Here is a 25,496-nt window from a genome sequence, read left to right on the forward strand (position 1 = left end):
TATTGTTTTGAGAAGTTTGTGGGGATGCTTCGTGTCACCTTTTACATGGAGCAGCGCTTCCGAAAACGTGGAGCGAAAGCGCAGCTATCCCTTTTCCACTAGCAGCCGGACGAGTCACATGTAAGTTTTCAATGGGGCGCTACTTATGCAGCTGATCTTTTACGTATTGTTTAATAGCAACATCTTTTGGGTGTCTCTGGCCAGTTGCATTCGCTTGCTTCAGTCGCACGCGCGTGTTGCACGCGGTTTGGGTGCGTTTTGAAGAATATACAGGTTATGTAAAATTAGGCCTAGGGGCTGTCTCGCGCCATGACAATTCCTTGCGCCTATTTAGGAGATCCGGGTGTTCATTCAGTGCATGTGTGCTTTAAAAAAAATCGCTGTTTGTTCCATGTAACTGACGAATCGTGCAAACGACTGTCGAACTGACGTTTGGGAGGTGGTGTGTCTCGATTCCCCCTGGCGTGCTCTGCGAAGAGTGGCCGTTCATTTCGCCGGTTGGCCGTGCGTGTGACTGGCGCCGTCTTTTGTCAACGCTGCACCACAAACCGACCGACGTGTGGAGGACTAAGGTTAGGCCTAATGAGTTACGGTTTGATCGTCGGTTTCGTTTGCGTTCAATCGTCTATATGAGTGCGATTGCCGTAGTTCGGTCGTCTTCTTTCATCCCATTGTTGCTAGTAGCCATGCGCGGATGAGGAGGCGCGTGGACGCCGTGTGACGGCCCTCTATGCTGTCTCGTGCTCGAGCCGGCAGCATCTGGTATCGGCCTCGCGTTCGCTGCGCTGCCTCGCAGCCGTGTTCTAACGTGCTCGAAACTCCGGGAACGCTTTGTTTGTTGTTTTTTTTCGCAGCGTGCACGAGGGCAGCTCTTTGTCTCAGCTTCCACCGAGACCTATTTCGGCGCTGCCACCCGCGGCTAGAGCAGCAGGGGCGCGTCCCGGACCGCGGTTCGGCTTGGTCCCAGTCTTCGCTGTACGTGTGTTGTGGGTTGCATTTACTTTGTTGATACAGCCTGTCGGTGCTATGTAGTGCTTGCGGCTTGGGAGCCTAGCAAGCCTAGGGCGACGACCCAGTTTGACCTCCATCAGCCCTATCTGCCAGAAGTGTTCATTGTATTGGGGGACGGGAATGAATGGTTTCTTCAAAGCCATGCTTCCGTGGTACTACGCTTATCTATCGCCAGGGCCGTGTTCATTTGACACGTGCGTAGGCCGGCCCGTGGATGTCGCCTTTCTTTCGGCTTGCAGCAAATTCTTGCATTCATGGTATCGTGAACATTTAAGCCGCAGTTGGCCATGTCGTGAAGTGCGTTTTATAGCTCCTTTTTCGCTGGTATCGGCGCTTGGTATACCCTCTTCTGCAGAACTAGTTAGCTCCATGTGCGTACGATCTGGGCCACGGTAAACCGTTTTGTAAATGTTGCTGCTAGCACGTGGTGTGTGTTCTGGGCTTTGCGCATTCAAATTGATCCGTACTTGCCTCGTGGTCAGTGTGTTACCACGTTGACCTCAATACCCGGTTTCGCGAGCGATCACTTGAAGGCCGTCTCGTCGGCCGATCGGTTCTTGCGCGTGGCTGCATTGTGTGGAAAACGCTTCTAGTTAAAAAAAAAGGTTAATTATCTGCGTACACGTCCGTTCATTATGGCGACCTTCCCGCGCGGTGCTCTGCCGTTCCATTATATTGCATGATTGACAGCTGTGTTAGTACTTAATCGCGTCCACAAGTTCAAATTCATCACTGGAAGTCTTGTTTATGCAGCGCCCATTTTGATGTCCGTGCGAAGTGTTAGTGCGCATTCTTTTCGCACTTGGTGTGTGCGTGAATGTTTGAACCTTGTTTATCTGGTCACTTATCATGGGATGCGGGTTGCCAAATGTTTTCATAGACCAGTGCTATCATTGTCCTAATATAATCTATCTAGTTGTGGCTCTGGCTTACTTTTTTTGCGGATAAGGTTTGAAGTGCACTAACTGCAGTGCACTTTATTTCAGTGGCACTGAGGGAGCATCATGGATGACACAGAGCAGTACCAGGCAGCAGGGTCTGGTGCCTCCCAGACGTACCCCGTGCAGTGCTCTTCCCTTCGCAAGAACGGATTCGTCATGCTCAAGGGCAGGCCCTGCCGCATCGTAGAGATGACCACATCCAAGACTGGCAAGCATGGTCACGCCAAGGTATTCATCCATCTACTGTGAGCAGTACATTGTGTTTACAGAAGTGTGGTTCTTGCCTGTAAAAATTGTGACAATGGCTGAACATTATTGAAGGAAAATGTACTTGGCAGATATAAGGTTCACATTGCAAAACTTATTCCCATGAAATGGTCACTCTTTTCCCTGATTGCTACAGTCTCTCCTGGGTATAGAATTGTCATATTGTAAAATTGTAAACATCCTACTTAAAAGTGTAGCACTGTAGTGTGTGTGTATGAACACTGTTCATCACTACATTGGTATGTTGGACAGAGCTCTTGAAGGGTGAGTCTTCTAATGGGGGGCTTTGTGCTGCAGTGCTTTCAGTGATTATTGTGTCAAGAGGCGAAACTTGCGTTTAGTGCAATTTGAATTTGTAGCACACCTTCACTTTGTTTTTGCCATCCTTTTGGTGTGTAAAAAAGCACCACACTGTGATAAGCAAGTAATTAAATTGCACTTGGTGGATATAGCATGCAGCTCTAAAACCTGTTACACCGGAACCCATGAAATCCCTTATGGTAATGGAATGAAATAGTTAATGAAAGAATTTGCCTTCAAGAATTCTGGTAGTGTCTGTCACCAATGTGTTTTCAGCAAGTCACCAGGGACCAAAATTATTTAACAAGTGATGGTAAGCTTTGTGCGGAAAAATCATTTTTTCAGTTGTGTCTAAATCGCTGGGAACAAGAGTCCTCCGTTCAGTTGTCTCCCTTTGCCAAAGCTACATAAAACTCCCTTAGTGGTGGGTGATCGTGTGATGCCAAGCTCACAGATGGCCCTGTGACACATGTACAACTTTGCTTCTGTGTACAATGTTGCCAAATGATTATCATGTGCACCACATCTGGTGCTGGCAATTAAAATGCGTTTATAGCTCGGCTATAAAGCCATGTGCCTGGACACCAAATCTGAAATGGTGAGACAGTCATTGAGGGGGGGGGGGGGGGTTGCACTACTACGAAATGTCCTGCTGTACACCATGTGGAATAAAAGTGGTCATGCTTTGCTCAAGTAGAGGTATGTAGCAGCGTGCAAAAATGTGCCAACTTGCATCGAATCCTCATGTGTCTTAAATTGGGAAACATTTCTATGTAAAGACACGAACATGGCATGACACGAGAAAGGTTTTTCATAAAATGAGTGGTTTAGTAAAGCGCAAAATGTTCGTTAGTGGGCAACGCAATAGAAACACTAAAGTGTGCTGCAGATTGTGGCATAAGCTAGAGCAGAATGCTAGTATAAATGTATATGGTTGGGGCACCAACATTGATCTATATCCACATTAAGGGGGGACGCAGCTTTCGCTTAGCGAAATTTGGCAAAAAGTCTTTTTTATATATATAACATTTTCAGTTTCGGACTCCTTTTTTACCTAATTTCAAAATTTATTGAAGCTAAGGTGGCGACGAATTCCTTGGAAATAGCAAAAAGAAAAAAAAACTTAGTGTTTCAAGTTGTGATAGCTCCACAGCTGCATAACCTAGCACTGCCATCTTGGTCTCAATGGATAGCGCGGTTCAGTCTTCAAATTTGGCGCCTCGGCCGGCTGAACCAGGCAAGAGCAAGCGCACAGCAAGCAAAAGTTTCAAGGTCTCGCAACGGTTTCCGATTGGCAGCGCGCACCACGTGACTGTACGCGGCTCCGCATTGGTCTCCCGGGCGGTTGTCTTTAGCAAGTGGCGAAAGGTCGTCTGTTTTCCGTGCTGATGAGCCGCTAACTTCACATCTTTTTGAACTCGTCGTGGCATGGTTTCCAGAGTGCATCTCAGTTATAATAACGGATCGGCGCTCGTTAAAAAAAAGCAACGTCGTCAAGCTCGATGCATCACGGTTATAACATCGGCTGTCACCTGTGATCATGGGTTGGCGATCTTTCAAGAAGAAATGCAAGACTGTGCATCAATTTGGTGCTCGTAAGTCGAAGCCGCCGATCACAAAAAAAAAAGTTTGCTCCAATGACTTCTGCAAGCAGGGACAATGACGGCGGCATGAAGCACGACACAGACTTGCAGCCGAGCACCTCAAGCACGGATGGAACATCGTCCGCGCGCATTGACGAAACTGTTCAGGTGCCCCTGAAGCAGTATTTTGTGCCGCTGGGAACATCCATTCATCGTTCTGCACAGGTTGCAAAAATCAGCCGAGTTCATCGCGAGATGTGACGCCGTCTACCAGTACTACCGGTAGCACAATTTGGGCCCAATTAGAGCCTCGATTCGTGTCTCCGGAAGCATCTCGCAAATGCGCCGCAACATTTCAAGAGTCGCTAAGTGCAGTGTCCACAACGGAGCACAAGATGACGCTGATGGGCCATAGTGAGAGTCGCATCAAAACTTGGGCCGAAGATGAGTTTTTCCTTGTGCAATGCGTGGCCCTGATAGGTTTTTTTTGGCTGCGCTCTGTGCCAGCTGTGCAAACAGCCAGGACAAAAAGTCAAGCATGAAATGAGCAATGATCTGATACGCCGACGGCCGCGTTACGCTGACGTTCGTTCAGGACGGTCCCACCTTGCTCAGGTTGTTGTCGAACCAAAGCCGGTCACCCACGTTGCAGCTGTGCCCGAAGCTCCGATTGAGGAATTCGCGCTTGAACCGCGCATCGGCACCGTCGAAGCCCAGGCGTTGCCTTAAACGTGTTGCTGCTCTTGCCGCGGACTCGCATTGCCTCGTTGCTTCGGGATCTGGAGCTGCCGCTAGACGCTCTCGTTGCACTTTGACTTTCCAAGCCCGGAGTTTGGGGTCGGCTTGATAACGCTGACGTTCCACTTCGGCGTGCCGAGCCCGTGTTGCTTTCGTAGAAGTTTCCTGTTTATGTTCGGCTTCCCGAGCCTTCCTCTGCTCCGCGGCGGTGGCACTGCCGCTGCAACTAGCGCCGACGTTGACTTTCATGGCGTTTTGCAGATTGTTGCACAGAAAGAGAATGATGTAAGCACAGCGAACGCGCGCTTTTTACTGCGCCGCCTACCAGCGTACCCTTGGAGAGAGAGAGTTATATGCAATGATTTGCTGCGCTGCACCCACGGTGGAAGAATATTTAGGTGTTGACACTGCGCGCAAGCGAGCGTCCAGATTATGTTCGGCTGTGCGATGGCGCACCGAGTAGCTCTGCTGCGAGCAGATAGATGGCGCCACGGCCAGCGGTCCCAGCTTAACGGCGCCGGCGGCTTGGCATTCCTCTGCCTCTGCTAAATTTTCGTTCATAGTGGCGCCAGTAAAACTCAAAGCATGGAGGAAATTAGTTATTTCAAATTAAGGTGATAAGTGTACCAGGGTGAATGCGTTGCTAACATGAACGTATATTGTGCAGGGCGTGAATGACGTGAACACAGATCAATCGGGCAGCACTCGACGCCCACTCACATTCCGCTCACGCGCACATTTTGTTGCGGCTGATCTAGTCATGCATACAAGCATAAAAAAATGAAAACATAAGCCCGCGAGCTACCCCTCGATCAGGAGAAAATAGTGACTGCACCGGAAAATTCAAACTCAGAAAACCGTTCAAGCATCGTTACGCGAATTCAGTGTGGGCGCGATATAATTTAAGAAATGAAACGGCGCAAGCTTGCGATATGCAGCGCACTAGAGCAAAGTGGGTCTTCATGGCTAGAACCTATGATGAGAAAGCACATAGCTATGTAAAGAAATCTTTCGCAAGATAATTTATCAGGCGGGACGAAGGCAGGCGTTTTATCTTGAATTAAAATATCACTACTACGGTTTACTTGCGAAAATCTTTTTTATTTCAATTCCACTTAACATACTGTGTATATTATTCCTTTGGCTCTCGTTCATTGGGGAGCGAGTGACTCTTGCAAGATCTAAGAGGTGACTTTTTTTCTTAAATTGCATATGAGAATGTGCCAATGTAAGCGTATTTGGCAATGCATGCTACAGCCTGTCCACAAATACACTTATATCCAGCACACAATAATCTCATAGACTTTTTATTTTTTATTTTGCAAAGACAGAATAATAAAAAAAATTGTGCATGAAGCAGCTCGATAATTTTAATAGAGGATAGCCTTCCCAGAAGCTTACGCTCTCATCATCAGCCTATATTTTTATGTCCACTGCAGGACGAAGGCCTCTCCCTGCGATCTCCAATTACCCCTGTCTTGCGCTAGCGTATTCCAACTTGCGCCTGCAAATTTCCTAACTTCATCATCTCATCTAGTTTTCTGCCGACCTCGACTGCGCTTACCTTCTCTTGGTATCCATTCTGTAACCCTAATGGTCCACCGGTTATCCATCCTACGCATTACATGGCCTGCCCAGCTCCATTTCTTCCGCTTAATGTCAACAGAATATTGGCTATCCCTGTTTGTTCTCTGATCCACACCGCTCTCTTCCTGTCTCTTAACGTTAGTCCTAAGATTTTTCGTTCCATTGTTTGTGCGGTCCTTAACTTGTTCTCGAGCTTCTTTGTTAACCTCCAAGTTTCTGCCCCATATGTTAGCACCGGTGGAATGCAATGATTGTACACTTTTCTTTTCAACGACAGTGGTAAGCTCCCAGTCGGGATTTGGTAATGCCTGCCGTATGCACTCCAACCCAATTTTATTCTTCCGTAAATTTTTCTCGTGATCAGGGTCCCCTGTGAGTAATTGACCTAGATAAACGTACTCCTTTACAGACTCTACAGGCTGACTGGCGATCCTGAATTCTTGTTCCCTTGCCAGGCTGTTGAACATTATCTTTGTCTTACGCTCTCATACACTCCCGCAATGCAAAAATGTTGAATAAAAACATGCAAGCGTGTAATATACACCGCACGCGCATTGTAAAAAATATTCAGTATCCAGGATGGCAGAAATTTGAAAATCGGGCAGACATCTGGACAGAAAACAGCAGTATTATACAGGGTGCACAAAGATTTAAAAACATGTAAAAGTCACGTAGCTGAACAGAACCAAGGTAATGTTGTTTGCCGTCCCTTGGAGATACTGAGATTATTTTTTACATTCGGACTAATTACATCATTAGTCTTAATTCATCAATCAACTTCTCAAGTATTATAATTATATTAAAAGTTTCAATGAGAAAATTGGAGAGCAGCATGAAAGACTCCCGATACAGCTTTCTTTTACTCAATACACGCTACGTAGAAGTATTTTTCCGAGCGTGAAAGAAGCCCACGAATACACGCAAAGTGCCTCAAGGCAATTTTGAGTCTATTCGCGGGTTTCTTTCACGCTCGGAAAGCACTTTTTTGTATCACGTATTGAGCAACAGAAAGCTGTATCGGGAATCTTTCATGTTGCTGTGCAATTCTCTCGTTCACACTTTTTTTTATATAATTATAGCATTAGAAAAGTTTATTAACAGTTATGAAAATAATTATGTAATAAGGCGGAATGCAAAAAATAATCTGAGTATCTCCAAGAGACGACAGACATTGTCTTGGTTCTGTCCAGCTATGTGACATTTTTATATTTTTAAATCTTGGTGCATGATTGTTAAGACACCCAGTATATATCTTATACATGCAGCAAAATTTGCACAGACTGCTGTGACACACAGCAGTTTTTGTGGCACACAGGTTCTCTCTTCCCCAGCGGCTTTCGAGGTTTATTTGACCGTTTGAGGTTCTTTGGACAGTTCGGAAATAAGGTGGGAACTGTATTTGCAGACTGAACAGGGCTCTTTGGCGCGTCAAGTAACACCATTTTATCGAGCTCCGCGTAATATGCCTTCGATATCATATTCTCTGAAAAATGCTTGGCGCAAGCATGGTCGGTAGGCATTAGAGTTCGGTCTGCCCTCAGATTTACGCGGCGCCACTGCTCTAGACAACCGCTGTAGGACGGCACTTTGAATAGAGGCACACGCTCCGCACAAGTTCGGTATCCGGAATTGCAGTTCGTGACCAAGCACTTTCTACCCATTTCAAACTCTCAGAAGGCCGCTTCCACCTTGGTCGAGGGCCCGTGGCGACAATACACAAGCACAAGATGATGAAAGGCGCGTGAACAAAAAGTGTGCCTTCAAAACAGCACCGCCGAACATGCAAGCACAAAGCGCACAAAGACAGCGAAGCACGCGCCTTCCCGCCGAGGCTGGGACTGCATACCGCAGCGCTCTCTACGACGGTGCCGAACCACCTGCAACCAAGCCGAACATAATCTGGACGCGAGCGGCGCTTCCGCGCGCGTTGGGGGGAGAGTGTCAGCACCTCTCCTTATTCTTACACCGTGGCTGCACCTGTGGCGGAGAGTGGGAGAGGGGAGGAGGAGAGCGCACACCTGCGCATGAGAGAATGAGGGAGAGTTGCGCATGTGCTGTATGGGTGCGGACGCCGCAGAACGGACACTGCCCCGAGCATAAGATGCTCTCGCGTCTAAACTTGCGATGTTTGTTCTACGCCGTCCTTTCGATATGCCGCAGAAAAGCACGGCTATACGTAGGCGCAGCATGACGACCACACCTGCAGGTTTTGACACTTCTACGGCTGCTGCTCACGGCTGACATGATATTTAGAGCTCTACTACTCCAAGTACAGACCCAGAAAATGCCTGGTTCAGTAAATCTGCACCTCAGCCAAGGTCAAACTGGGACTTAGCCTGCCACTACCGGTGGCTGCGGCGTACGCTGACTGAGTTTGACTTGCAACAGAGGGAGGCGGCCTGCTAATGATGCCGACGAAAAATCAAAACACAAGCAAAGCGAAGCAAAGCGTTATTTCGCACGCGTTTCCCGGGCGACAGCCCGAAGGGCCAATCGGCACTCAGAAAAGCACAGATTCGAGAGGAGGGCATGTGAGGGTCTTCGGCACGGGGCCAGAGTTCAAAGAATGTCGGTACTTTCAAATTATCAAGAGACTTTAAACCGCGGTGCTATTGACTTCTCTGGATGGCGCACGGGCCGACTTTGTCATAAGGTGGAAGTCACAACCAAATTATAACGTTTTTTTTTTCTTTTTTTTTTTTTTGTTAATCTCCATGACAGTTTAGCTCCATAACATCAAACTCAAAAAGTACAAGAATTATTTAGTTTAATATACTAGCCTAGGGATTACACGTAGCCTAGGACACATGTAGACTTTGGCAGTGCCACTAGTTGCTGCATCACACATTTCTCGGCGTTTGCATGCCTCAGTGGGCCGTCCATTTCGGAGATCACATGCGGCACCTGATGGAAGCACGAAAGAGGAATCCCACTGCAGTACACTCCTCATACATAACTAGTTTTTATGGGGGCAATACATTGTCGCATTACTATCGACAGTCATCGTGAGATGGGTGCCGCCAAATTTTTTTTCGTACCCATTCAAAGCTCAGTGTGCACCACTTGGATAACGCTTTCACCGATTACAGAGATGGCTTTTTAGAAAATGAGTTATCGGAAAGCAACCAAGGCACCTTGTAAGCATGAGTAATGTATTTCTCTACAGTGCGGTTTACAAATGGATTGTACAGATAAAGTTTCGTGTGCTCATAAAAGACAAAGGCCTAAAAGAGAATGTCGGTGTCTGCTTGAGGTGGTTAGCCTCCACACCTTGACAGCAGCTTAGTCCATTTTCTTTTGCACCAAATATTTACTATTGGACTGGTAAGCAAACAGTAGAAAATTGCACAGGGCCCGGTTCACATTGTATTACATAATTTGCAACTCCATACTTCTGTAGCAAAGAAAGTAGCCAGTGAGTGCTTTTAGGATAAACAGGTGAGGACATTGACGCCTTGGTGCGATAAACAAGGACAGTTCATGCTCGCAACAGCTACAATCTTTTTTTTTTTTTTTTTTTTGTGCAATTGCAGGGGTCCTTGCACCGGCTAAGCGGCCACAATTGTCAAATAACACACACTGTGCTTCAGAGATGATTTGTAGAAATAAAAGAGCATTGTACCCTGATTGGAGGCGCCAAACGAGTTGAACCATAAAACACAAAGCACATTTGCTGTTCAGTTTACAGCTGTTATTGTGCCCTAAGACGGCGACTGCAGTACTTTTTAGTGTTGCAAGAAGTCAGGCTATTGAACTATTTCATTTTCCCATTTTCTCTTCTCAGGGACGCCGTCTTTTTCTCAGTGTGTCGTGGTGTGTTCGTTTTACGGTCTTTCTGGCACTACTAATGTGCTGGCTTAAGTCGACGTAGAATGTTGGAATACGATCACAGAAACTTCGAAACGGTTGTTTCGCGCCAAGAAAAGACTTATTTTATGGGAAAATTGCATCTGGGGGAGCGTCCGCGTACCTCTAGTGCCACTCAAATCCCCCGCCTTCCCGAGCGAGGAGTGGGGACGTCGTGGTCTCATAGTGATGTGCCGCCCGCAGACAGCGCCGCTACTTTTTTTTTGCGGAAAACGCAGAGGCGCGGCCAGAAACAGATCCAAGAAGAGCCGGAGGCAGGGCGAATGCGGAAGGAAAATTGCATTGTAAACGTGATCTCTGATGCTCGTCGCAATGGGACTTGTTGACGACACATTTGGCTCACGATATTGGGCTCGATTTTGGCGACTTATTTTCCGATGAGTACTACGCGATATCGAAACTCGGAAAGTGCGTGGCGCATAGTCGGGCGAAAACGAAACCTTTACTCCACCCATGTCGTTATCAAGGGTAACTCCAAAACATTTTTTTCAGAGAATATAGTAGAAGTAGACAAGTATCATTTTCTTCCGTCTTATAATCCAGCAAAATGTTTTTTTTTTTTTTTTAATCAGAGTGGTTGAGTACTAGCGACATAATTTTTTTGACGAGTGCCTTTGTCATTGAGTAAGTACATGAATTTCCTTGGGAAATCTCTTATCGTGTCCTGCATTTACCTCAATTACTCGATTACTAAAGTTCTGTTCAAGATTATATTGATGCCTTAGACGTTCTAGAGCATTGCTCTACCATTTAGCTTGACTTTTTATTTGCCTTTAGTGTCCTTTTATGCAGCTACGCTGTTGCCAGTTCTTGCAGTCAGTGATGTTGTGTATTTACAATTCTGCAGGTTCATCTAGTGGGCCTGGACATCTTTACTGCAAAGAAACACGAGGATCTGTGCCCCTCAACCCACAACATTGACGTGCCCAATGTCAATCGCTGCGACTTCCAGGTTAGTGCTACTTCGTGAACTACCGGTCTTTGGACAAGTTGTCTTTGCTAACATTTACTCAGTGTAGAAATTAACTGTTTCACATATTCCTAGTTAAAGAAGTGGGTCTTTGAGACAGAAAATCGGAAAAAAAAGTTTTTAAATGTTATTTTTAGTTTCTGCTGACATGCATAATCAACAATTTTCGTGCATCCTGGATCAGTATTTTAGCCGTAACAGCATGTTATATTGCATCAGAAAGCTGAATACTTACTGATAGAAGTGCAAAAAACTAGCTTTCTCAGCTCCGCGCTGCTGTCGTCCTATGTTCAATACTGCAACCATTTCGGTCTCATTCGAAAGCTGCGCTTTTTCTTCAATATCTAGCTTTGCTTGTTTCCATTGACTCGGGATTCACATAGAAAATCTGCAGCGAAAACAAGAAGATACCACCGTGTGAGCTTTCTTGCGGAGTGAGAGCACATGAGTGAATTGCGCCTTCACATTTGTGGAGCCTCCCGCGTCAGCTGCGTACTCTACATGGCGAGTTTACGTCGCCGCTTTCCTTGTCGTTCGAGACTGCCTTTTTTGTCGTGCCTTCACTGATACTGTGCTTACTGTGATGAATCATTTTCAATCACGATGGTCTTCTGAAAATGATATGAGGACAGAAATTGAATCTGAGTGAGCTGCGGTTCAGTATGAAGGCAGGTCTTGCTGTAAGAAACTGGCACTTCGACTGATCTGTGTGGCTGTCTGATCAAGACTGCCTCGACATTATATTGGCATCCTCTGCATCTCGTGAAAATTTTTTTAATAGAACAGCCGTTTTTGGCTTTTTCGCCAGTTTATACAGGGTTTCATTTTAGCTGCACGAAACTTTTAAAAATTGCCTGTGGCAGATAGCACAATTATAATCCTTGATCTAAACCACTCGACGAGGCGGCCATTACTTTCACGAGAAATCAAAACACCTAATTTGAATAATTATCGTAATTACGCTAATCAACTTCCTAATTAATTATCTTACGGCACATCTTTCAATCTACGAATTATAGCTGCTCTTAATAATGATTAGGCACACACTTAATGTTAGACAGTTTTAGTTTAGCGTGGATACCGTAATAGCGGGCTTAGCGGGATCGAAATGCGTGGAACGCTAAACGACCCATACTGTTTACCATACGCACGCCATTTCTGACAATTAACGTTGCAGTGTTTGCGTGCTTCACGTAGTTTACGTACACCATGGCGGCGCTCCCGGCCGCCCGCTTCGAACTGATTTTCACGTTGTTTTTGTAGAATTCACTTCATTGCAAATCGCTGTGTAAACGGCTTTCGCTTAGTCTCAGGCCGCTTCGAAGCCAGAGTATTTTGGATAACCTTCAGGTTTGAGACCGCTTGTTTCGAATGCGCCTATGCCTAACGCGAGAAATTTTCTCAGATTCGACCGTCACCTGTCGGTAAAGTTATGCACGACGACGGCATGTGGCCTCTGAGATAGGAAGATTACGGAGGCTATGGTAGACAGCTTGTACTGCTTGTCTGTTTTGCTGCAGATCGGCAGAGATGGTAACTAAAAATATAACGCGCTAGCGTCCATTTTTCTGCAAAATTCGTTTGCGGAATGGTAGCGCTATTTCCTGTAACCCCGCTATTACGCTAACGGTAAACTAAAACTGTCTAATGACAACACAACGAAGCAATGCAAGAGACTATTTCTGCAAATGCAGCTTTAGGAGTGCTATTCTGGATACTTGAAATCCACCATAGTGTTGAACTCAAGGTCGCCTTATCGGATTGGTTGAGAGCGCTGGAGGAAAAAAATACCAAAAAACACCAGGAGGGGACTTTCTCTTCTTTATTATTATTGTGATAGCAATTATATGGATACTCCATCCACATTTTTGCCGTTGAGTCGTGAGGTTCGCTTAAGGGGAGACGCGGGTCGAAAAGTCACGGTTTTCTTTAAAAAAATCACTTTTTTGTTTTAATTCGTATTGTCATCTTTTGTCTATGAACTTTTATTTCTGTAAATATCAAGCCGAAATTCGCGCAAGAAGTCACCGAAAAATGCGCCTAAGTGAGCGGCGGTGACACCAGAATTCACCAAATGTCGCAAAAGTTCGCGCCGTTCGCATTGTTCCGACGCGGTCGGGCAGCGCCGCCCGCCATTTGCAATCATCAGGGCGCGCAGCGTCACCCCTCTCCTTCAAGGTTCAATAGCCGCTAGTCTCGTATCTTCTCGGAGAATAAAAGAAAAACGAGAAAGAAGACGCGACCGTCGCGCGTTTTGAATTGCGCGCCAAGCAGCGCGGGGCCGCCATTGGACGGCGGCGCTCCTTTTGTGTAGTGAAGCCGAACCACCGCCGCCGTGCGTTCTCGCTAGCAGCAGTTTTCTGTGTTCTCTCCGCGTTTCCTTGAGATGACAAGCCCGAAAAAGTGCAGTTCCGACGTCCGGAAGTATAGAACTCGGCACAAGTACCGAGGAAAACGACGTAAGCCGCTCCGAAAAACGACGCCTGCGACGCTCCGACGGCGGTTAGGCCTACCGCCGACATCGGCCACCACGACATCGGTAACCGCGACAGCGGTTCTGAATTCGACGCTGCTGTGGAGTTAGTCAGCGCATCACAGAAGAAGATAGAATTCTTCAAAAGTGAGCCAAGGTCGGCTGGTGCTTCTGCTGCTAGCACGGTGTTGTGCGAGATCGGTGCATTGACAGCACTAGTGGCAGGTTCGGCATGCCCCACTTGCCGCGAACGGAAACTCGCCGTCCGAGAAGCACAAAGGACTTTCGTCCTTCCTAGAGCTACGCTGCGACAATGCCGAGTGCCCCGAGTCTGTGCTGTCATTTACGCATACGTCGAAGCGGATCAACTCGGCCGGCGAGAGCGGTGACCCCGGAGCGAACATTCGCTACGACAGCGGGAGCTCGCGCGACGGCTTCGCCGTAAACGTGAAGGCGGTTTTGGCAGCGCGTGCCATAGGTGCAGGACATGACCAGCTTTCGCGATTTTGTGTGATCATCGGCCTTCCAAAACCGCTGCATCAGAAGACATTTCATGGCATTGCCAAGAAGCTCCATTGTGCTGCTATGGAGGCTGTTAGCCAAAACTTGGAAGAGGCACGAAGGGTCACGAAGGACGCCGTCGGCGGCGATGATGTGCCGGTCATGTTCGACGGCACTTGGCAAAAAAGGGGCCATAAAAGCCACAACGGAGTAGGCACAGCTGTGTCCCTGGACACAGGTCTTTGCCTGGACTTTGAGGTCCTTTCGAATTACTGCCTCGCAGTATACACAAGGACATAGGCGATGAAGAAGAAATAAGGGAAGCCTTCCATCGTCCTGTATGTGAAAAAAACACTGATTGTTCATCCCATGCAATGGAACCGGAAGCAGCGATGCGCATATGGCAGAGGACAATGTCATACAAGACCCCACTGCGCTTCACAAATTTTGAGTGATGGCGACAGCAAGGCCTACACTGCTGTCTGTGGGGCGAAGGTGTATGGCAATACTGTCATCGAAAAAGAAGAGTGCACCAACCACGTTTCAAAACGCCTAGGCACTGCTCTGCGAAAAATGACAACGCCACTGCCACGAGGGGAAAAACTAAAAGTCACAGCCATCCAGAAGCTGCAGACATATTATCAAATAGCTATAACAAACAACAAGGGCAGCGTCCGCAGCATGTACACTGCTATACGGGCCTCCTATTTTCGTTCTTGCTCCAGTGATGGTGCCAGTAGCCACAAATTTTGCCCTGCTGGACCAGATTCGTGGTGTAAAAACAGGCGTGCTGAAGCACTGGGGGAGCCTACGCCATGCCACACCCCCTTGTTGACTAAAGCACAGGGCTTGGCAATTATGCCTATTTATAAGCGCCTTACGGATGAGAAGCTCCTGGCTCGGTGCCTTCATGGAAAGACACAAAATGCAGCGGAGTCACTCAACAGCAAAATATGGCTGCTGTGTCCCAAAACAAAATTTGCCTCCCGGACATCTGTAGAGACAGCCACGGCTATTGCCGTGCTGTGGTATAACAAAGGCCATGCCGGCTTTGAGCATGTCCTAAAAGAGATTAGACTACTTCCCCCAGAAGAGTTGGCCACACACACTGACCGTTGCGATGACCTGCGCATAAAGAAAATGAACTTGAAGCGTACAGCAGAAGCAAGGGCGCACCGTCGGAGTGAGGTGAAAAGGGCTCGCACCGAGGAGACCAACCGTAGGAGCCGTGAAGGGCCAAGCTACAGTGCGGGAGGATTCTAAACACTTTGTGTGCTTTCTGTAAAAGCTGCTATTCACTGTGATCGAAGATTCATGTCATAACAATTGCATTTTCAAGAATACATGCTTTTGTAACTTTCAAGCCTGTTTTTCTCATTTGCAAATTTTTGGAAATTTTCATGTTTTCCGGGAAGCCACTTAGAATTGGCGCATACTAACGAAATTTGGCGTACATATTCTTGAAGGTATGTAGAGTGCCGTTATCTACTTGAAATTGCGTTATCTCTCAGTAGTAATTACAATAGTACAAGGTTGTTTCATGGAACTGAGAAAACCAATGGTTGAAATGTCATAATTTTTTTGGCACACTTCCAGTAACTGTACACCTTTTTTCACTAGATATCGGCACTCTATGATCTACAAAGAGATAAATAAACCGTAGCACGATACCTTTTGTGAAAGTTTAGTACATAAAAATGTGCCCGTACAGATAGCTATAATTTGTCATCGAGTATAATATAACTCAAGAACTATATCAGCTACACAAAAACTAATTGTACATTTGAAATCTACATGAAGGACTCTCTAATTAGCTGAATTTCCAAGTCTCTAGCACAAATAATAAAAAAAAAAGTTGTTTCGAGGAGTGTCTCCCCTTAAGGGGGGACGCGGCTTTCGCATCGCGAAAAATGGCTAAAAAATCGATTTTTTGAAAATCACATTTTCAGTTTCTGTAACTCTTATTCTATCTGATTCCGAAATATCATCACTGAAAACCAAGTAGAAGTGCTCTAAAAAAAATTTTTATATCAGCCAAGGTGCCGAAAAATTGCGCGGAAATCGCGAAAAAACGGCGTTTTTCAAGCCACGATATCTCCGGAACGGCGCAGCCGAGCGCCGCCATCTTGGTCTCGTTGGAAAGCGCATTTCTCCGTCTTCAAATCTGCCGCTTCAGCTATCTCCTCCATACAGAAACAAGCACACAAAAAGCAAATGATTGAAGGTCGTGCCGGAGCCACCGATTGGCCGCGCCCGCCACGTGACTCCAGCGCGGTTCGCCATTGGTCCGGTGCTCGCTCCGTGATGGCGTCGTCTGCTCCGCTTGTTGCGGTCTCCTCGCGAGCTCCGGACAGTTTCCATAATCTCGACGAGTGTTAAAGCGGGCGCTACGCGGGCATCGCAGTAGCGTGGCCGATTCCGCTTTTTGTGGACGTCTCAGACCCGCGGCTAAGCATTCCGAGCATCGGTGACGCGGACTTCGCGACCAAGCTTCGGGCACGGAATGCTCGGACACGCGGCTAAGCCTTTCGCGCGTAGGCGTCTCCGACTCGGCGATGAAGCACATCGCGCGCGGACTTCTCGGATCCTTGCCTAAGCATTTCGCGCGTCGGCACCTCGGACTGTGTGACTAAGCTAATCGAGCATCGACTCGTCGAGCCCGCGGCTAGGCATTTCGCGCGTCGGCACATCGCTCATCGAGTGTCGACTCCTCGGACCCGCGGCTAGGCACTTCGCGCGTCGGCACCTCGAGCGTCGACTCCTCGAGCCCGCGGCTAGGCAATTCGCGTGTCGGCACATCGCTCATCGAGTGTCGACACCTCGAGCGTCTATTCCTCGGACCCGCGGCTAGGCATTTCGCGCGTCGGCACCTCGGACTGCGCGATTGAGCTTACCGAGCGTTTGGACCCGCGACCAGGCATTTCGCGCATCGGCACCTCGGACTGCGCGACTAAGCTCGTCGAGCGTCTATTCCGCGGACCCGCGACGAGGCATTTCGCACATCGGCACCTCGGACCCGCGACTTGGCACATCGCGCGCCGACTCTATTATCGTAATGCCACGATATCTCGTAACAATACCTATCATAGCACCCCTTTAATTCATAAAGAGAACCTCATCATGAGCTCTATTCACTAGGCCACTTGGGCTGGCACAGACACCTGGCTGCAGAAGTGAGGCATGATACAAAAGTACAGGCTGGAAAGCACCTAGCAGCTGCATTGCTGCCTATCTCTCAGTGGCTCTCCTAACCTCCATAGCCATTGTCAATGGAAGATGATTCAGAAGCCTGCTGAGAGCCTTCATTCAGTAACATGGTCGATTCTACCAAAAGAAAACAATGCCTCACTGACTGCACTAGAGGCTGCTATCAATGAGGCAGTTTGCAGATACAACGCTAGAACTACTGTATATTTATGCCCACATAGTTCTGCACCTCACTTGGTTTGAAACCCAGGCACCATGCTCTTTGTAGAGCAGCAGTAAAGAATGCCATACAAACATGAAAAAGGCAGAACGAAGGCTCAGCAGACCAGAGGCCACATGTCCAAGAAGCCCCACGTCACAAAACGCATCAAAGATTACATCTTTGGTGCGTTTTAGAGAACTGAAGAGAAGGTGCAACTTTGAGAGCCGTTTTCTCAAAACTGTTTTTTCGCCTTTCTGCTCAGTTTCTGGAGCTGATTTCTTCGTTACCGTTTAGCCTATTTTGATTCTGTTTTTTTTTGTCACGTTCCTTGGACTACAGTGCAGGTCGAGACAGTCTTGCATTTTCATCTTGACTTTTTATAAATTTATGGCATGGCTATTCGTTCACCCCGAAAGTGTGCTTGGTGCGAAGGTAACTTGAAAAATGACTATCTAAAAAATTTGAGTTGCGAAAAAAAAAAGTAAGACTGTCACGACCTTCAGCACGCATTGAGCTATGCAGTCAATACTCAACGAGCCTTCCATCATGTTTTTTAAGCTCCCTAGGCCCTCCAGAAAGTTCAAGAGAGAAAAATTCTGCTCAATAAAATGTTCTCAAGGTATCACTCTGAAACTTTTATGGAAGTATCAGGGAGACATTCTAAACATTTGTGCCAATTTTCATCAAAATCCATGAAGAAATCGGGAAGTTGATTTTCAAAGCCATGTCCCCCCTTAAAGTCCAAGGGCAATGCTCGGGAGGTAGGGGGCGGGGGGGCTGAGCGACTGCACGTGCCTGTCGGGCTGCAAGGCTCCGGGGGGAGGGAGAGGGGAGGCTGCATACTCAAAGTCCCTATATATAAAAGGTAGCGCCAACCACTTCCCTCCTGCGTTCCACTGTCGCGCTTGGTGCGGCCAGCGCGATATCAAGATTGTTTGTGCTTGAGCTTCGCCATCCAAAACGACATGGCGCTAGGTGTTCACGTGTGATGTGTCTACGAAACTGCGGAAGGCACCCAAATTCCCCACCGACGCTTTCACTTGCAGCGGCACAGACGTAGCCACCGCCGCTGAAAGGGATATAGGGGCTTTACGCGTACTACGTCGCGGGAGGTGGGGAGAACCCTGGCTGTGTGTGTGGTGATTAGACTGTCTGCTTTGCCAGCTCCAGCCAAAAAGTGAAAATTTATGGCGCTACAAGATGTGGCTGCAATGATTGCCCTGGTTGAAAAGGGCAGGAAGAAGATAGATCGCCAATGAACTTGGAATTGCCTGCAGCTCGCTGTCTACAATACTGAAAAACAAGGGTCACCATTCTTGGTGCGCTGAGAAATGTAAAATGTACGGTGGTGAATAAAGGCACGCCTGCTTCATTGCCACTTGGCAGGCATCGTGCGCTGATCCAGTGGCACCGGAGGAAGATTTGCCAGAAGTGCTGCCATTGCTGACCGGCAAGTTCTCATCGCCTCTCTCCGTCGTCTGCTAAGCGGAAAACTTCCAGAGCTGCCAGACCAAACTCATCCTTACAGGTTCTGGAATCCTACGAGTAGCCAGAACTGTCCAGTGCGAGAAAACAATTGGCTGTGTGCTGTGGCAGCCTGTTAGCCAGAAGTGGAAACTCAGACCAATGTCGTCTTGTACAGCATATGCTGAATCAGTCTGCATTATTTTCAATGATGTGAGAAGTGATTGCAACCATATTAGAAGGGCGCTTGCATAGGCACAGTGCAATTTTTGGTATATTGAATGTGGCAGTATCCGTGGCACAGCACTATGCTTTTGCTTTGGATTTCAAAGATGTTACTACTGGTCAATGTAGGCAGCATTTGTGTATATACCAAGTTTTACATATCTGGGATTAACTAATGCACAGTCGAGTGGTGTCAAACTGAGTGTATTCACATGAATACTTACTCAGCAGTACTGGCGCTACATGCCTAGACTTCTCCGTCAAAGATACCTTTAGTATGCAGGCTCATAGATGATTTCTTTCTTTGCAGTTGATTGACATCAGTGATGATGGTTATGTCACACTAATGAACGACAAAGGGGACACCCGTGATGACCTCAAGCTTCCAGATGGCGAACTGGGCCAAAGGATCCGCGAAGAATTCCACAAGGAAGACAACAGTGTCATTGTAAGTTTAACTATCCTGTGAGATTGTGTGGTGTCTTATTCCTACGTGGGTAGACTGGAACATAAGGCAGTGGTCTCCCACTCGTATAAATATATAACAGCATACCATGCCTGCCAACTGTCTCGAATTTTTATCTCCCTCTCCACCAAAAATTCAAATTCGGAGGGTGCTACACTTATGTGTAGCACTGCATTGGCAGCGTATGTGCCCTGAGCTATAACATTAGTCACAAGTTCTGGAAGTATGGCTTCATGGCAGGGGGTGCGTGCTGCCAGGAAGCCACACATCCAGGCAAAACATCAAGGCAAATGCACACAAAATTTGCATATAAGCAGCACCCCAACTTAACTTTTATTCTTTTTGGTGCAGGTTATGTTTACCGCATGAGTTAGTGCTCTGCTGAAAGCAGGGATGGCAGTGTGGTATGTTGCAAATTAACCATTGCCTAGGTTTCCTGAGATAGTGAAAAGCGGAAATTCACCAGTTTGCTTCTCCAAAGCTGTGTCAAACGTACGAAAGTTTACCTCTTTTTTTTGCACACGAACGTTGCAAGTCACTTGTGCTGCAGAGTGATTGCAGCACTTAGCCCCAAGGGCTATTTCACGCTCGTGATCGATTGGCAAGTGACTGATACCGTTTTTTGCATGGCTCTACATGACATCTGTGAATTGCTTGCCCTGAAGGCCTGCATCGCTGGGTGCATGACAGCGATGCTCCTCACACACGTTAATGTGGTTATGGCTTTTTTTTTGTGCATAAACGCAGCGCGGAAGCAAAGCAGGCTGTATGGATATGTGCCGTGCCTCCATCAGTGCTCTTATGTGAACGTGCCCGACCGTATGTTCGTTACAATACACCTATTCCGAAGGTGTAATCGGTTCTGGCTGGTTTCGGTTTCAGTACCGATTTCTTCACTTATCATTTGTCTGTCTGTCTCTTATGCGTGTCGTTTTGCGCTCAGACGCCTCGTGGTCCCTTCGTTCCCCTCCAGCCTCTGCATCGGTGTCTGCCGACACTACACAGACGCTGTTAAATTGGAGAGTGGCCTTCAGCTTGCAAGCATCCAAGTGCATTCCTACTTGCATGTAACCCTGCAAGCACAAATCAGGGGTGCTACAGCTGCGCCAATTCTGCTGTTTTGATACAATTACGTACAGTAATACCTTGTTAACTCAAAGTAGTAAAAGCCAGAAAAGAAATTGATATTAGCAAAGTTGTGGAAATTGCAGTGAAATGTCTAGTTATTCTGAAGAATTCAGCACTACTGACCAGCTTTTCAACAAGAGCGTCTAAACTGGCTCTTTTGCGGCACTTTCATTTTATTTAGTGCAGAAAAACTAAATTGCTGTTGCTGCCACGGCAGAAGCCATGCTCACAGTGATGAGTTCTTTTCAATCATGACGGTCTTCTGAAAATGATATGAGGACACAGATTGAATCTGAGTGAGCTGAAGTTCAGTATGAAGACAGGTCTTCACCTAGCAAATTGTATTTCTTGAGGTTTGGCCTTCTGGCCGTGACTGCATCTTGTGGAAAAGCATATTTTTTTTCACTAATTCAGTGCGTAAATTTAGTCATTGTTCCACAGCTATAATCAAGTTTTAAAAAAGGCAAAGCATTGATTGAAATAGCAAATTAGTAGACCGCTATATAAAGTAAGGATAGCAGTTTTATCGGCCGTTTAAACTTGCAAACATTCGCTTGCTAATAAACAAGCACGGTGTCACGCTCGCTCAAGCAAACATGAACACATCTCGCTCATTGACCACGGAGACTCGCTGTCAAAATGCTGGAGTGACAAAAGCGCGGCGAGCAAATTGACCTTTGTGCTAGCATGCCTTGCTTCAACGCAACCTATAAGCTGCAAAAACAGCGCGTGGCGTACTTTCCCCATCGCACATTGTTTTCAAAATAGGGCCAGGACGATCCGTCCATCGCAATGTAGCCGGTGCTCTTCGACAGCTTTGCACTGAGTGGATGGCGACCTTGCGGTTCAGTCAGAAGGCAGGCAGCCAACGCATCATCATCATCAGCCTATATTTATGTCCACTGCAGGACGAAGGCCTCTCCCTGCGATCTCCAATTACCCCTGTCTTGCGCTAGCGTGTTCCAACTTGCGCCTGCGAATTACCTAACCTCATCATCCCACCTGACTTTCTGCCATCCTCGACTGCGCTTGCCTTCTCTTGGTATCCATTCTGTAACCCTAATGGTCCACTGGTTATCCATCCTACGCATTACATGGCCTGCCCAGCTCCATTTCTTCCGCCAACACATGCACCAAGTGAAAACGAAACTGCCGTTCGTTGCAACAAGTGTGCACGAAAGACACGATCATGGATGGCGACTAAGTAGTTGTGAAAGCACGTAGCCTATGTGCGCACAGAGTCTAAACGAAAGTACTGTTTGCCGCAACCGCTGCGGACGAAACTGGTGGCTATCGATGCGATCATAGATGGCGACTACGCACTTCAGAAGGCATGCCAGCTACGTCGCCACACGTCCACTTAAGTGCACTGCAGCTCGCTGAGGTCAACTGCGTTTTGCTTACGTTTAGCGTGTTGTAAGCACCACAATCGGAAGTCGAGGCAACAAAATGATAAGTGCGCGCCACGGTGACATTTCGAAGGCAGAGCGTTGTGGCCACGCCTCACTCCATCGTAGCCTTCGCAGTGCAAGGCATTGAACGGGAGCGCAGCGGAGGCCGTGTTCGATAGCCAATAACTCTGCTTTTTCTGAACGAATTGAAGTAGTTTTTGCGGCTAAGTATTTCTGAAATATCCAATTTTCACTTCAAATGCCTTTCTCCACTTCGACAAAAAGGTGGTTCAGGCATCTGACATAGTATCAGTTGTAGCGACGCAAATAGTTTTTTTTTCTTGTGCTCAACATGTATATTCTTGTTGCCGACTTATTTGTCGGACCTGCATGATTTCTTGATCAAATGCCAGACCGAGGCATATGGGCTAGGCTGACGGGTGTAGTAGCAAGGCACGGATCCACGTGCGGTTCCCTCCGTGTCTGGGAAGTTTTTTGGCAGTGTATGCTTCTATGTTTGATGAAATGCTTGCAAGAGTTACAAGCTTGTTGCGCATGGTTCCAGTGCCTAGTTTCTTGCACACAAATTTCAATGCTTGCTTTTTATTTTTGCAGGTGACTGTAATGTGTGCCGTTGGCATGGAATGTATCATTGCGTGCAAGAATGCCAACTAAGCAAGACCAGAGGGAAGACGCACCCGGCGTATGAAATGTAGCCGCTGCCACTCAAAAAGAAAACACACGGGGAAAAGAATTCAGGTTGTCACGGCCATACACGTCCGGCACAAAGGGGGTGAAAGTGGTGCATCAAAACTGTGCAAAAGAGGAAGCTCCCCATCCTCCATCCAAAGTCTGGGATGGGTACAGGAAGGAGTTATGGCTGGTGGAAATCTATGATCACACTAGTGTGCTTGTTTTTGCTGACTGTATCTGACTTTTTTTTTTTTTTGAATGCTATAGGTGTTTTGTTTTTCAAAATTCCTGAGAGAACTGGTATTTTTCTGGATGACGTGTTTACGGTGTCGCGTGTAACCACAACCTCATCTTGTCCAAGAGAGGAAATGTGAGAGTGCCTGTTAGCTCCATAATTTTTTTAAAAAGCTTTGAGTTTTTTTGTGTGCACATCTCTGTAAAGCTTTCTCTTTTCATTGTGGGCTGGGCTAGCAAGGGTCTGGGTTTCATTGAGCTCAGGAACTCTTTGTGTATGAAAAGTTTCTGGGCCCTAGGACAACAAATTAAGAATGTACTGCAGAGCTGATGTTGCCTTTTTTTTTTTCTGGAGTTCAGGTATTTTCAGTGCAGCAAGCTCTTTTGTGTCATGGTTTTCATTTTGTTTAATAAGTTGGATGTTTTAATTTGGAATTAAATTTTTTTTATCAACATACCTCTCCCCCTTTTTGTTACAGTGTTTCTCTCAGGGATTGGAACACTTAAATTGGGTCTAATTTGGGTTTTTCTCATTGTTGGGAGTCTTGCTTTCCCAAGTTTCCCTCCCATTTTTTTATAGTGTCGACTAAACATGAGTTGTGGTGTCAAGTGGCTCAACGAGTCTCTTGGCTTAATAAATTTGTATTCCACTATTTCATCTACAGTCTTCCATGATCCTTGATTCGTATACATGATAGCAAGCTGATAATTTGTATGCAATGCATACCTGCCATCTAACTCCTCATTTGTCCTTGAGATTCCAGAATTCCGACCAATTAACCCGATTGTGAGTACACCGTCGTAAATCTCTCAAAATAACTTGGAGGACGCTTAAGCTTCTTCGCCTTAAAGAATGGAACGCAATAGCATTCAAACATACCAGACTGCTTCCCAGCAACTCCAGATTAACTGTACTGTTTACTGGGAAATGCTGGCAGCAAATGCTAAGCACGAAGGCGAGCTTGCTTGTAAAAGCAAGCTCGCCGATCGCGGAGGTAGTGCAGTTGCGCAAAAAATATTACTTTCAGTATTTTTATTATTTTGCGCTTGTATTCAGTCAGGTTTTGCACTTGGCATGCACGTCGGTGTTTCATGACGTTTGTGGGCTGTCATTCTCTAAATACCGAGGAATAACTTTGGCCACATTGACATGAATACGCCGGCGTTACTTTTTCAAGGGCTTTTCTATAGTGAACTAGAATATATTCTAGTTCACTACAGCTTTACGGAGATCGACGGTGGAGCGCGGTGCGATCCCATCGAGCAGCGCTCCGCATTAGAGGCCGTATTCTGAAACGTTCCCTTTGGGCAAAATTTCTTTTTTCGCTTTCCGGCGCGTGCTGATTGGCTGGTTGAGCAACACCGGAAAAGTCGCGCAACCTAGTAGTTTCGGTACCATCATTTTCACGTCAGTGTCAGTGCGTGCTCCCAACATTTACTGAATAAACGAACACGCCTGTGTCGTACTGCGGCTGATACATTCGAAAACACCCGAGCCGCTCTGCACTAAAGCCCCTATATATAAAAAGTAGCGCCACCCTTTGAAGAATGCCGCCGCGTTGGTATTGGGCTAATGGCATCACGTGGACCGTCGAGCCCCCGGGTGCTGGCTGCGTTTGTTTACGATCACGCTCCATCGCCATTTTCGCCCGAGAAGCGTCTACCGACTGGCGAGGAGCACGGTGATAGCGGCGAAAGATAAACAAGTGCACCTGTTTCAAGCGGTGTAGGCGGCGCAACGGTCGAAAAAGGAGCGCGAAAGAGGAGAAACGAGGAGGAGGGAAGGCGGAGGAGAAGAGTGGCGCTGCTTTTTATATAGAGGGGTTTTACTCTGCACTAAGGTGCCTCGATGACCAGCGCCGCCGTCCAGGGTGGAGACAACCCCGCTGGCGCCGCCATATTGTGTCACACGAGCTGAGACTCAAGCTACGCTTGCGTTCATAAAGTGTTACTCGCGGCGCGCTTCCAAGTGCTTTGCCTTGATGAGGATTTTTTTATCGGTGTCCCACCTGCATATCTTTATAACCAATAGCCGTTAACTCGTCGAAGGTCGAAGACGTAAATGTATGGCGCCTGGAACATGCCCCAAGTTGCCTAATTCAATCACATTTAATATGCCGTGTGTATGTTTAAAACACGCACTTTTTTTTTTTTTTTGCGCTTCGATGCTTGGTTTATAAGGTTTGCGACCCCCTGTGTGTGGAAGTTTTTCTTTTTCGCTGTTGTATTTTGGTTTACACGTCACGCC

The 25,496-nt window shown here is 47.0% G+C and overlaps 1 protein-coding gene and 1 pseudogene across 2 annotated transcripts; both read left to right on the forward strand.

Annotated features, from left to right (window-relative positions):
* LOC119446812 (eukaryotic translation initiation factor 5A-like) lies at positions 1-23,906 on the forward strand. Of its 2 annotated transcripts, none has more exons than XM_037711375.2 (5): positions 1-120; positions 1,998-2,180; positions 11,142-11,246; positions 19,647-19,784; positions 22,937-23,906. In XM_037711375.2, the coding sequence occupies exons 2-5, from the start codon at positions 2,016-2,018 to the stop codon at positions 22,994-22,996; spliced, it is 468 nt and encodes a 155-aa protein (XP_037567303.1). In that variant the 5' UTR covers positions 1-120; positions 1,998-2,015; the 3' UTR covers positions 22,997-23,906. The 2 variants fall into 2 exon arrangements, with proteins under 2 accessions (XP_037567303.1, XP_049520349.1); XM_049664392.1 differs by lacking the exon at positions 1-120 and adding an exon at positions 952-975.
* On the forward strand, positions 14,598-15,938 carry LOC119446810 (uncharacterized; annotated as a pseudogene).
* Positions 23,907-25,496: the final 1,590 nt, after the last annotated feature.

This window comes from Dermacentor silvarum, chromosome 3, assembly GCF_013339745.2.
Source record: "Dermacentor silvarum isolate Dsil-2018 chromosome 3, BIME_Dsil_1.4, whole genome shotgun sequence".
Lineage (NCBI taxonomy): Eukaryota > Metazoa > Arthropoda > Arachnida > Ixodida > Ixodidae > Dermacentor > Dermacentor silvarum.

Excerpts from the sequence above, each read along its gene's own strand:
- LOC119446812 (XM_037711375.2), top strand. The coding sequence starts at position 2,016 with ATGGATGACACAGAGCAGTACCAGGCAGCAGGGTCTGGTGCCTCCCAG. Across the intron at positions 2,181-11,141 it reads GCAAGCATGGTCACGCCAAG|GTTCATCTAGTGGGCCTGGA; the intron begins GTATTCATCCAT and ends ACAATTCTGCAG. Across the intron at positions 19,785-22,936 it reads AGGAAGACAACAGTGTCATT|GTGACTGTAATGTGTGCCGT; the intron begins GTAAGTTTAACT and ends TTATTTTTGCAG.